At 42.2% G+C, this 14,590-nt stretch overlaps 1 protein-coding gene across 1 annotated transcript in view; it reads right to left on the bottom strand.

Moving 5' to 3' along the window:
- LOC143982280 (X-linked retinitis pigmentosa GTPase regulator-like) overlaps nt 1-14,590 on the bottom strand; it is a 184,296-nt gene that overhangs the window by 44,998 nt on the left and 124,708 nt on the right. The window contains exons 12-13 of the mRNA XM_077480863.1: nt 2,349-2,449; nt 417-476 (exon numbers count right to left, since the gene is read on the bottom strand). Of these exons, the coding sequence (XP_077336989.1) occupies nt 417-476; nt 2,349-2,449 (161 nt within the window). The remainder of the gene's footprint in view (nt 1-416; nt 477-2,348; nt 2,450-14,590) is intronic.

Here is a 14,590-nt window from a genome sequence, read left to right on the forward strand (position 1 = left end):
GTATGTTTTTTTCCTTAAACTTTGAAGAAATTGAAAAATTTAAGAAGTCCAGGAATTTTTAACAATGTCATAATATATGCTTACAGTTGTCATGGAACTGTATCAACTTGAGTGCGATGCAAGAATTTCTAATGTAATTCTCAGATTGCACACGTTTGTTGTGATGATGGGCATGCTCTTGTTGTAAATGCTTAAAAACTTAAGCCTAAAAGGAAAGTAAAAGCAGAAACCTAACAAATTCTAGGCACAACATCTGCAAGTGATGCTAAGGATTCAATGAGATTCCTAAGAGAGAGGAACAAAATTGTTACTTTAACTTTAGCAAATGCTAAACACAAAATGGTAGACACCATTATTATTACAATATTTATTTGTAAAACCAGAAGGCATATAATATCTGGGAGAACGTCTCTTACCTTTCTTTTCTGAACTGGAGAAAAAGTACTGACACCAGTTGTTGTGCTTATGACATGGGTCTACAACACAGACATAAAACAATAATTAGCATGCTGTTCGATAAAGCACTGCTAAGGGACAAATATAAACTTTTGATTGAATAATATAAAATATATCAAGAGTCAACCGAGCAGTTTTTGGTCTTGGGCAATCCTAATACCCGAGCACCCGATGTTATAAATGTTACCCTTATTACAAATTCAACTTAAAGCAAAATATAAATGCCATTCCTCAATGGATCAGCAAAAAAATACATGGCCTTTATTTAGTGGCTCCATATACAACGTAATATCATTATTCAGTTACTTTTTTTTTTTTGCAAAACCGATTAAATACTACTCACAAAGAGGTGCCTTGTAATACCAGAGGTGTAATATAGTGATATATTAAGGAAATAAACACTCACATATGTAAAAGAGTCAAGGCTTAGATGATAAAGATCATAAAATAATAAAAAAAAAAAAAAAAAAAAAATAAATCACTATATAAATCTTGTGACAATCTGTACTGCAATCTTTTATGATGTCACGGGTGTATGCTCAGTTCAGTGTTTGATTCACAGCATGCTATGTGTGCCATTTCTGTAACAGCATGCCAGGTCTGTCATTTCCCCTGAAAACGGCACAGCAAGGAAGGGTTGCGATACTCTGCATTCTTCAGCTTCCTCATTCTCCACTATGACTGTGAGATGTCATACAGGGGGAGTGAACCAGTGTATCTCGTATCTCAGTTCATACGAGAAAGCATCTGTAGCTGTTATACTGAGAGGAACGGCGTAAATAACGTCCACAGCAGAGACAGGAATCCATACCTAAGATGGCACAGCCCATACCCGGAAGAGGATATCATTTATAAAACTTCAAAAAAGTAATTGCAAAGTGGCTTTTACTAAGATTACAATGTGCAAGGCATGTTAATATTTTGTTTTGTGATAATATTCTAAAGAAAATAGAGAGTTTACTTCCTCTTTAAAGTCTATGCGAAACCGAATGTGGATAGACAGTGCAAGGACTCCAGGATAGGGGTAATATGATCACTTGTACCAGACCTAGTCAGAATTCTGGCTGCAGAATTCTGAACATATTGAAGTCAATTTAAAGTGGATTTAGGTACACCAGCGACTAGAGCACTGCAGTAGTCAAGTAAAAAAAAAAAAACAAAAAAAAAAAAAACGTCATCTTTATTACCATAGCAGTTCAGTAAGCGTTGACAGATGGCCAGACAACTGCACTTGTGCCCTTTGGTGAGTTGTCTTGGGACTCATCTTGCACAGATTTTATGAAATTAAACCAGTTTATGAATATATGCCGAACCATGATTAATTTGCTTATAATTTGCCACTTTGATAGCTTCTTGACGGTTTGTCTGAATCGTGACATAGACTTGCTCAATGTTGTCATCAGTTGTGGATGTGGATGGGCATCCCACTCCTTCTGTATGCCTTGTCTGACTGTTTTCAAACCTCTCAGTCCATTCATATACACTTTGCCATGGTAAAACACTGTCCCCCATACCTTCCTGGTACACGGTACCTGGTAAAAAACGGATGACAGTTTGCTGTTCTTCTTTGGTGCATACAGAGAGTGGAGAGGCTTGTGCACCAGCAGCAAAGAATGAATGACAAAGATACCATCTCTAGACATGCGCATAATCTTACCTAAAGAATAATTATTTTCACTTTTTATATAATAATGACTCTTGTACATAGACAGTTGATATAATAGTTATTAAAAAAAAAAAAAAAAAAAAAAAAAAAGCTATACTTACACTGTTAACCGTTTTCACCATGATGATTAATAAAAATAAGGAGAACAGTCTTATATATGTGCTTTAGTTTAGCTTTACCCTGACTGCAAAATTAAAACCACAGCAGTAATTTTTAGTCTACGTACCATGTTCAAAATATCTGTTGTACCCCCAAAACTTTTCTGGCTCACATTATCAGAGTCATCTGCAGAAAAACTTTTTACCAAGTCCTTCTGACTTTTTCCCTCTGCAACGAAAAAAAAAAGAAAAAAGAAAAAGAAAAATTTGATTAAAAGCGACGTGAAATAATTTCACAATGATGTAATTTGGTATAAATTGTACCACATCCCCAATTATAATGTAGAAATCATAATAAAAGAAAGAAAGGGACTTTTTTTTTGGCACTACACACTCAGGAATAGAATCACAACTTTGAATTTAAAACAGCTAAACAGGGCTTGGATCTCACCCCATGTATTTCACCTCTATCAGACCAGAACCCAATATTTATTTTATGAAGTCATATTAATACCATTAAAAAATAAAAAATAAAATATATATATATATATATATAAATATATATATATAAAGAATGTGGGAAATGTATACTGAGCCTCATGAAGGTACTGTGTCTGTGAAAGGCCCAACACTTTTCGCAGTAAATCGCTTCTTCAGGAGACCTTAGAATGCTAGAGAATACATACACATTAGTATGCTAAACATATACAGTGCTTTAAAAAGGGTATTTCTACCCCTTGACATTTTCCACATTTTGTCAGGTTATAATCAAAAACACAAAGTGGCACATAATTGTGAAGTGGAGGGAAAATGATAGTTTTCAATTTTTTTTTTTACCAATAAATATCTGAAAAGTGTGGCATGCATTTGTATTCAGCCCCCCTGAGTCAATACTTTGTAGAACCACCTTTCGCTGAAATTACAGCTGCAAGTATTTTTGGGTGTGTCTCTACCAGCATTGCACATCTAGAGTGACATTTTTGCCCATTCCTCTTTGCAAAATAGTTCAAGCTCTGTCAGACTGAATAGAGAGCATCTGTGAACAGCAATTTTCAAGTCTTGCCACAGATTCTCAATTGGATTTAGGTCTGAACTTTGACTGGGTCATTCTAACACATGAATATGCTTTGAATCAAACCAGGGGTTGGCAACCGTCGATCGCAGTCTACCTGTCGACTGCCTGCAGGTGACAGGTGAACCGCAAACGGGTTGCTGTGCCGCTGACCCCCACCTTCTAAGTGCTGGTCCTCACCTTTCCTACCCACCTCCACCACGCTATGTCCCGGTCCCTCTCTCTACCTCACCGCCCCCAGCCTCCTCCAGGGCTGTCATCAGTGAACAGCGGAGACAGGAAGGAAACACAACTCAGTACTGCTATAGGAGGAAAGGGGGGCCAGAGATGACTGCTATAGGGGAGGGGGGGGGGGGTAGAGAACACCACTATGTGTGCGTGTGTGGGAGGGGGTGATGTGAAATGGGCAGAGGACACTGTTATGGGCAGGGTCACCCCCATAGCAGTGTCCTCTACCAACATTACCCCCACGCTCCCTGAACCCTGCATTCTGAGCGCAACACACTCCTGATGCCTGCATTCTAAGCACAACTCACTCCTGATGCCTGTATTCTCATCGCAACGCACTCCTGATGCCTGTATTCTCATCGCAACGCACTCCTGATGCCTGTATTCTCATCGCAACGCACACCTGATGCCTGCATTCTGAGCGCAACGCACTCCTGATGCCTGCATTCTGAGCTTATAACGCATTCATTAACCCTGCATCCTAAATGCAGTGCACTCCTTAACCCTGCATTCTGAGCATATTGCACTGCTTAACCCGGCATTCCATGTGTAATACACTTACTAACCCTGCATTCTGAATGCAACGAACTAATGATCACTGCATTCTGAGCGTATAAAGCACTCCTGATCCCTGCATTCTGAGTTTATAACGCACTCCTGATCCCTGCATTCTGAGTGTATAACGCACTCCTGATCCCTGCATTCTGAGCGTATAACGCACTCCTGATGCCTGCATTCTGAGCGTATAACGCACTCCTGATGCCGGCATTCTGAGCGTATAACGCACTCCTGATGCCGGCATTCTGAGCGTATAAAGCACTCCTGATCCCTGCATTCTGAGTTTATAACGCACTCCTGATCCCTGCATTCTGAGTGTATAACGCACTCCTGATCCCTGCATTCTGAGCGTATAACGCACTCCTGATCCCTGCATTCTGAGCGTATAACGCACTCCTGATCCCTGCATTGAGCGTATAACGCACTACTGATCCCTGCATTCTGAGTGTATAATGCACTCCTGATGCCTGCATTCTGAGCGTATAACGCACTCCTGATGCCTGCATTCTGAGCGTATAACGCACTCCTGATGCCGGCATTCTGAGCGTATAACGCACTCCTGATGCCGGCATTCTGAGCGTATAACGCACTCCTGATGCCGGCATTCTGAGCGTATAACGCACTCCTGATGCCGGCATTCTGAGCGTATAACGCACTCCTGATGCCGGCATTCTGAGCGTATAACGCACTCCTGATGCCGGCATTCTGAGCGTATAACGCACTCCTGATGCCGGCATTCTGAGCGTATAACGCACTCCTGATGCCGGCATTCTGAGCGTATAACGCACTCCTGATGCCGGCATTCTGAGCGTATAACGCACTCCTGATGCCTGCATTCTGAGCGTATAACGCACTCCTGATGCCTGCATTCTGAGCGTATAACGCACTCCTGATGCCTGCATTCTGAGCGTATAACGCACTCCTGATGCCTGCATTCTGAGCGTATAACGCACTCCTGATGCCTGCATTCTGAGCGTATAACGCACTACTGATCCCCGCATTCTGCGCGTATAACGCACTACTGATCCCCGCATTCTGCGCGTATAACGCACTCCTGATCCCTGCATTGAGCGTATAACGCACTACTGATCCCTGCATTCTGAGTGTATAATGCACTCCTGATGCCTGCATTCTGAGCGTATAACGCACTCCTGATGCCGGCATTCTGAGCGTATAACGCACTCCTGATGCCGGCATTCTGAGCGTATAACGCACTCCTGATGCCGGCATTCTGAGCGTATAACGCACTCCTGATGCTGGCATTCTGAGCGTATAACGCACTCCTGATGCCGGCATTCTGAGCGTATAACGCACTCCTGATGCCGGCATTCTGAGCGTATAACGCACTCCTGATGCCTGCATTCTGAGCGTATAACGCACTCCTGATGCCTGCATTCTGAGCGTATAACGCACTCCTGATGCCTGCATTCTGAGCGTATAACGCACTCCTGATGCCTGCATTCTGAGCGTATAACGCACTACTGATCCCCGCATTCTGCGCGTATAACGCACTCCTGAACCCTGCATTCTGATTTAATGATTAGCAACTTTCAAACACATGACCCACAAGACCGTACTACTAGAGATAATGGTGACTGCAGGATCTAGCCAGGTTTCTCAAAAGCCTCCAAGTCATAATATCACCAAAAATCCAAATAAAGATAGAAAAATGCTGCAACAGATGAATTACCTTTACCTCATATACGCACAGCATAAACCTCCATGCTCCAAGGGACACCACAAAGCAAAACAATCAGCTTCCTCTATAAATGTATATCCCCCATAAAGGCAACCCCAGTCTGGCTTCACCCCGTGTCCGCTGAAGCGGACATCTTGCATATTGGGACAAGGGTGGGCATGCGTGGCCCTCAACATTGACACACATTCCATTAGTGGAGGGGAGGTGCCACACAAGCCTGCACTTCCATTGATTTCCCACCGGAAGTGGGCAGAAATTATGTCACCTTATATGTGGTATAACCATCTCTACCCTCTCCATCAGCGGAACATCCAGCTCATAGGAAAACAGGGGTCGCGACCAGTCAGTACTGCCCCACCAAGGACCCGATTCACTCCCGCCATCAATACTACTTGCTTAGAATAGAAAGGGGAGATTGGCATCAAGGGTAACTACTTAACCACTTAAGCCCCGGACCATTTGGTTAGCCAAAGACCAGAGCACTTTTTGCGATTCAGCACTGCGTAGTTTTAACTGAAATTTGCGCGGTCGTGCAACGTGACTTCCAAACAAAATTGACGTCCTTTTTTCCCCACAAATAGAGCTTTCTTTTGGTGATATTTGATCACCTCTGCAGTTTTTATTTTTTGAGCTATAAACAGAAAAATAGTGATAATTTTGAAAAGAAAAAAAAACTCTTATATAATAATATAATAATAATAATAATAATATAATAAATATCCCCAAAAAATATATAAAAAAAACTTTTTTCCCCTCAGTTTAGGCCAAAACATATTTTTCTACATATTTTTGGTAAAAGAAATCGCAATAAGCGTTTATTGGTTGTTTTGCACAAAAGTCATAGCGTCTACAAAACAGGGGATAGTTTTATGGCATTTTTATGAAAAAATTTTTTTACTAGTAATGGCTGCGATCATTATCGTGACTGCGACATTATTGCAGACAGATCGGACACTTCACATTTATACAGCGATCAGTGCAATTAAAAATGCAGTGATTACTGTGTAAATGTGACTGGCAGTGAAGGGGTTTACTACTAGGTGACGCTGTTGGGGTTAAGTGTGTCCTAGGGAGTGATTTTAACTGGGGGGGGGGGCTATGTGTGACACGACACTGATCACTGCTCCCGATTACAGGGAGCTGTGATGAGTGTCAGTGTCACTAGGCAGAACAGGGAAATGCTTGTTCACATCAGCATTTCCCCGTTCTTCCTCTCCGTGAGTCAATCGCGGGTATCCCCACGGACATCGAGTCCACAGGACCCACAATCACACTCATGGAGGTCGCGGCGTACAGGTACGTTAATATGTCTGTACGTGCCCTTCTGCCAATGTATATTGGCGTGAGCTGGTCGGCAAGTGGTTAAGGACTGCCCCAAGTACATTTACTGTGGCAGGGCAGCCCTTTAAGGCAAAATCACAAACCTGTACGTGATTCTCGTCTTCGGCTCTCAGACACGAGTACACCGCCAAAGCACCACTTCCCCTGTGATTGGACAAAGTGGGAGCCAATCAACAAGTCCGGTGGCCTACGAACCCCGCGATCGTTTGTAGAGAGGCAGAACGGCGGGCTGCCAATGCAAACAAGGAAAATTAAGATTTCATGTTTCTGCTAAGCAGAAACATGGATCTCGGTTTTCCTTTAGTCAAAGCACTCTTCCTCCTACAGTTAGAAAGCACACGTAGGGAACACATTTATTTATTTATTGATTGCCCCCTTGATTGCCCATACCCCCTTGTATTGCCCCTGATGCTAACCCCTGCCAGTGTCATTTATACAGTGACGGTGTATATTTTTTAGCACTGATCACTGTATTGGTATCACTGGTCCCCAAAGTGTCAGTGTCAGATTTTTCTGCCGCAATGTCGTATTCCCACTAAAAAAAAAAAAATATATAAAAAGAAAAAAAAAGTCCCTAAATTTATCCCATAGTTTGTAGACGATAAGCAATCAATATACACTTATTGGGAATTTTTTTAATGAAAACTATGTACCAGAATACGCATTGGCATAAATTTATGAAGAAATTTGATTTTTTTACATATTTTTATTGGAAATGTTTTATAGCAGAAAGTAAAAAAAAAATGTTTTTTTTTTCACAATTGTTGGTCTTTTTTTGTAGTGCAAGGAATAAAAACCATAGAGATGATCAAATATCACCAAAAGAAAGCTCTATTCGTGGGAAAAAAGGACATACATTTTATTTGGGACATTGTCAGTTAAAGTAACACAGTGCCGTATCGCAAAAAATGGACTGGTCAGGAAGGGGGTAAAACCTTCCGGAGCTGAAGTGGTTAAAGGGAAACTCCACCTCAATATTAAACAGGCCAAGCCCACAAAATAGACTATTCCTGCCCTTGAGAATCCATTGAAAAAAATTTGCATTTATCATATTTAAATGTTCCTTTTCTGTTTGAAGCGATTTACCATGAAAGCATTGGGACATTTCTTTACACAGACACAGAACCTTCATCCACTGAGCATTCTTGCATTCTAATATATATGTGCCTGTAAATGGTATTAATAAGACTTATTGGGCTTTGGTCCGGTATATTTGAAATACATTGTGTGAGATCCTTGCACTGTTTGAGGGCAACTGTGGATATATAGTTGATCAATAGCTTTTGAAGATGCTTAGATTAACATTTGGTGTACAATAAAAGCATATCCTCATAAAGTGTACTTGCCTCATGCCATAGCACCTAATGTGAATCCTGTCCTCTCTATGGTACGTGCCCAACATCCTCCCCAAGAACAGGCAGTGATTGACAACCTGAAATATGTATGTTTCCCACTGAGGCTGTGTAGAGAGGTGTCTACATTCCTTCCACTCAGGTGTCAGGTTACACTCAGCTCTGTGTTGTGGAGTGTCCAGCCCCTGCCTCCTGGAAGCTGAGAAATAGGATCTGCTTTGTGTACTTTAAAGAGGAAGTAAACCCTGATGAGTTTACTTCCTCTTTCATTCCCTGCAAAGGCAAAGCATAATGGACTACTATGCATCGCATAGTAGCCCATTATGTGTCACTTACCTGACACAGGAGCCAGCGAAGTCGCCGCTGTCCCCTGTAGTCCGCCGCATCCATCTTGCTGGTGGCGTCTCGCAGCTCCGCCGCTGTCATTCAGCGGAGCCGCGATGACATCACTCCCGCGCATGCGCACGGGAGCCGACACGCGCGGCAGATCCATTGTTGGAAATGCCGCGCTCAGTGCGCCTGCGCGTCGCTGTCTACGGCGCATGCGCCGTAGACAGCGGTGCCTGTCTTTAGGCAAATATCTCCTAAACCGTATAGGTTTAGGAGATATTTCTTGGACCTACAGGTAAGCCTTAATCTAGGCTTACCTGTAGGTCAAAGTGGTTTGTAAGGGTTTACAACCACTTTAAAGGGCTGCAGGATTTGTTTCATTGTTTATCACACAAATGTGGTAATTTAAGTGGGACCATGAAAGGGTTTAATACCACTTCTGGTAGTTAGAACAAATACTGCACAAGTATACAATGCAAGCCCCCGAGAGGTATCTGCACATACTTGCAACAGTTGCCCAAAGCCTTGCTGTTGCAATGGAATCCCTGGCCATTCTGACTTGTTCTTAGTGATGAAGACTGACCACCCTTTATGCATTTTGGGCATTCCTATTGGCCAGGAAATTGGTGAAGGGTGGGATGTAGCAGAAGTATTGAAGTTTTTCATGTCACAATGGCCTGGGATTCAGCAGGTTGTTGAAGGTACAGTATTTTTCAAGGTATCTAGTGCCTGCACGTTAAATAGGAAGCCGTATATTACTTTAATGAGTCACTTTAAAGCAGAACTACAGTCTCACCTGTTTCTCCTCCATCTGCTTCTGCCTGTTGGTGGAAAACAGTGTTGCTCTGTAATTTTCTCCCCTTCCGCCCTCCACTGTATGCAGTGCAGGCAGGCAGGCATACTTCCTATTTTCTCCCAGTCCACCACAAGTCTCACTTACTTCGATTGTATTTGATGACCCTTGGGCTTTAGAGATGTAACTCACCATAGCTATGTTCTATGTAGTGCCCAAAACTTCTGTGGAGTCAGTCTATTCTGGATGTGAAAGAGTCTGCTCACTGAATTCTAGGAACAGCAGTCTACTGCAAGTGGTTTCTCTTTACGTCTGAATGCAGGGTTTTACCTTTCAGTCAGTACAGTTTACTTTCTGTGTTCCTTATTGTATTAGGTGATAATGTGTGTTGCCCATTTACACAGAAGCAGTAAGGAACATAGATGAGGAGTTCAGACTAGTGCCGTATATAGTGCAATGCTGTATACGACACAGCTGTATAGACAAACACAATATGCTTAAGCTGATAACACACAAACAATTACATTTTTTGGGGTCTTTATTGAACACACCCATTATACATTCACAGTGCTGGAGGAAAAAGTAATTGAACCCATAGACTAATTACTTCAGCAAAGCTAATTGGAGTCAGTAGTTTGCACACCTGGAGTCCAATTAATGAAATTAGTTTGTAGGTGTGGTGTAGAGCTACTTTAACTAATAAAAGATGTTCAAACAATTATATGGAAGCCCCCCCAGGATGCTGCCTCTCCATCCATCAGGGAATTCTTGGGGAATCGCCCCCTCTCGTCCATTGCAGCTGATCATAGAGACCTTATGGACCAGCCTTTTACGGGTGAGGAGATCTGCAACACTATCAAAACACTATCAATCCATAAATCTCCTGGGCCCGATGGTCTTCCCAACTCTTATTACAAACAATTTTCCGAACAGTTGGATCCACATATGGCTCTTTATTTTAATTCCCTGCGGGATGGAGGTACGATTCGACGGTTCGATGAAAATAAGGCTTATATCAGTGTTATTCCTATACCCGATTACCCTACTGACGTTTGTAATTACTGCTCAATTTCGCTAATAAATTGTGACTCAAAGATCCTAACAAAACTTTTGGCCTCTCGCCTTAATACTTTCTTAGCATATTACATACATAAGGATCAAATGTGAGAGAACCACCGCTCCAATTAAGTCCACAAATCCAAGAAAACAGCCCCTCCAGGAATGGAGAAACCCAGGTGCAGGCACGGCATATACTTGTTGCAAATAATTTAAGAACTCTGGACGACCACCCAGAGTTCTTCAATTATTTGCAATACATAAGAATCAATTGGGATTTATAGCAGGACGTCAGACACTGGATCAAATTCGTAGATCCATAACTTTGATCTCAGCGGTGCGTTCCAATTGGGATGCTCCACTGGCCCGGAAACTCTTATTTCACTGGACCTTAATAAGGCCTTTGATAAATAAGTCTAAATCGGAACTATCTTTTTATTATGCTAGAGACCCTAGGGCTTGGCCCTTTGCGCCTTTCCTTGCTGAAAACATTATATAACACCCCATTAGCCCAAGATTCCATTAGAGGTCATAAATTATCACCATTCCCTGTTAAACGTAGGGATGCCCACTTTCTCCTTTGCTTTTTACATTGGCAATGGAACCCCTAGCTATGGCAATTCGTTCCCACCCTAAAATTCACGGAATTCATTGTGGACAACAGGAACATAAATGTGCATTATTTGCCGATGATGTCTTTATGTACGCCACTAACCCCCACATAACTTTGCCTAATTTACTGTCCCTATTAGATAATTTCTCACAACTCTTCGGCCTGTCTCTGGATTCCCAAAAAACAATATAGTGTTTAACATCTCACTACCCCCTGTTATAATACAGACTCTTGAAAATACCTATAGCTTTCAATGGACTCACCGCTCCCTCCCATACTTAGGGGTCTGGTTGACATCCTCTATTGACACTATCTATAAGGTGAATTACCCCCCATTATTTAAAAAACTTAGTGAAGATCTTCGTTGCTGGGCAGATTATTCCCTCTCTTTGGTTTGCAGAGTCAACTCAATAAGAATGATAGGAAAATGACAGGGACCAGTGGCAGTCCTGAGGGGAGACATACGATGTCTGCAGGCTGAAGTCCTGCACTTCGTGTGGGGTAACAAGGGGCCTTGGATACAAAAACAAACACTTTATTCACCTAAACCTATGGGTGGGCTTGGTCTTCCCAATCTACAGGCATATTTTCAAGCAGCCCAGATTGCCCAGTTAGCTTACACCACTGCTAAAGGCTCAGTCCCCCTATGGGTCTGCATTGAAGCACTCTCCTGCCATCGCTTTACTATAGGATCCTTAATGTGGCTTCCTAGTCGTTTACGCACGCCTATATTATGCCCCGCTTTATCACATTCTTTAGCAATCTGGGACAGAACACGCCACTGTAGGCCTTCATCAGTCCCACATACACAAGTAGCCCCCATCTTTTGTAACCCAGAGTTTCCACCTGGCTTGACTCCATGAATGTTCCAATGGTGGCTTAATAAGGGGTTACTAAGAATCGGCAATTTCCTTAATGGAGATCAGATATATGCTATGCAGCATTTTAAAGACACGTTTCAAATGCCACCTAGTGAAATATTCCGATACAACCAAAATCGCATCCTTCGCCAGATCTAAACTTAATCTATGGGTTGTACCCTTTACGCTCACATCATTTGAGTTGTTGTGCAAAGCCAGAGGCTTACAGAGGGGGAAGATATCTGCGATATACGCTTCTCTTACTGAGCCAGATTTGAAACTTACTTACATGGACCAGTGGGAAAGGGACTCGTAACTTTACCTTTGAGTGGCAAGATATCGCTTATAAGCTATCCAAAATTTCCATCAATACCACCCTTATAGAGGACAACTACAAAACACTCCTGCGTTGGTACCTGGTACCAACTAGGGTAGCTAAAATGCATACTTCTACCTCACCAAATTGTTTCCGACGATGCGGACAGCTGGGGACGATGCTCCATATTTGGTGGCAGTGTCCCCTCGTAATTAGGTTCTGGATTAGGATTTTCAACCTAATAAATACTGTAATGGGGGTAAACATTCGCAGATCTCCAGAAGCTGCTCTTTTCCTTTAAACTACCTGACGAAACACCCAAAAAATTGGTAAAGTTGATTACTTATATACTGTTGGCAGTGAGAATTACGATTGCTAGGCATTGGAGACGATTGGCAATCCCTCTTGACCAGGTTAAAAGTAAACTCAACTGGATCTGATTAACGATAAACTCACCTATATACTTTGTAATAACACTAAGAAATTTAACACGGAGTAGGACCTGTGGATTGATTATATCTCGACTCTGCAGAGAACTCCGGGTCGACCCTCTTATCGTCTTCTCCCCTCCACCTCTTTTTTTTTTTTTATTTCTTTCCCCTCTTCTTTCTTGCTTCTTCTTCTGGTTCTTATATGTACAATACAGATGATCGCCTATAGGGCCTCACACAGTAGTGGACCCCGAGATAATCTCGGGGTTCACTACCAGAATTCCCTATGATTCCGTATCTCTGCCATTCACCGTACGGGGTGGCGTTCCGGATCATGGAGGGAAAATATTACTCAGTCCCATTGGTACTCAGATACATATCGCACATTTTGAGTTCTACTGTAATGTTAGAGGACAGATATGTATAATGACCATACCTTCTGTACTGCCATGTTGACAATCTGAGAAATCGATTTTGTTCTATTGACGCATCTGTTTACTTTAAAATCTGTTTCTTTTTCAATAAAAATATTGAAATATAAAAAGACGCTCAAACATTTTAAGATTCATAAGATGCGATGTAAACCATACCTCACAAAACGGTGCTACCTAAAGACAATCAATCAAGAGTAGATGAAGTGCATAAGGCTGGAAAGGGATACAAAGCAATCTCAAAGTGTTTAGGCATCCATCAGCTAACAGCCAAATTGTCTAGAAATGTTGAAAATTTTGTACTGTCGCTGCTCTTCCTAGAAGTGGCACCCAGCCAAAATGATTACCAAAGCATAATCCTCAATAAGGTAAAGAAGAACCCACAAATAACAGCTAAAGGACTGAAGACATCGCTTGCAAACATACCTGTTCATGAGTCTACCATATATAAGGATTTGAACAGACAGGGTGTACATGACAAAACACCATGAAAGACGCCATTGCTCTCCAAAAAAATAAAAATAAAACTTAAAATAAAACACTGCTGCCTGTCAAAGAGCACCTTGACAAACTGCAACGCTGCTGGGAAACAAAATATCCTATAGTATTATGTCAGTGTAGTTGTTCACCATCTGAAGCTTAGTAGAAGTTAGCTGTCGCAGCAGGACAATGACACTATGCATCAAAGTAAATCCTCTACTGAATAGCTTCAGAAAAAGAAAATGTGCCTTTTGGAGTGGCCTGGTCAGAGCCCAGACCTTAACCCTATAGGAGATGCTGTGGAGTGACCTAAAGAAAGCCATTCACAAAAAACATCCCACAAATGTGTCTGAGCTAAAGCATTTTTGAAAAGAAGAGTTGTCAAAAATTCCTCCTGAACATTGCTCAGGTCTGAGTCTGAGCTACTGAAAGCGCTTGCTTGAAGCCATTCCTGCCAAAAGTGGTTTGAACAGCTATTAACTCCAAGGATTCACTGACTTTCTCCTACAACACTGTGAATGTTTAATTGATGTGTTCAACACAAGACATTAGAATGGTTTGTGTTATCAGCTTAAAATAAGTTTTTTTTTTTCCTTACCGAGGTGGATGCTGCATCTATCCCTCGCCGCCTCTGCACTGAGAACCAAGCCACTGAACATCGCCGATGGCTCGGTTCTCTCACCTCCCCTAGCGGAGAGCTGCTGACTGTCGGACTGTCAGTATCTCTCCTGCTCTGCTCCTCCACACTCATTCCAAGCTCAAGCTGTGGAGAGGCGGGAGGAGGCTGAGACTTCCATCAGTTTGAGCAAC

This window comes from Lithobates pipiens, unplaced genomic scaffold (genome assembly GCF_037356315.1).
Source record: "Lithobates pipiens isolate NorthernLeopardFrog02 unplaced genomic scaffold, aLitPip1_a1.2 Scaffold_16, whole genome shotgun sequence".
NCBI classification, from domain to species: Eukaryota; Metazoa; Chordata; class Amphibia; order Anura; family Ranidae; genus Lithobates; species Lithobates pipiens.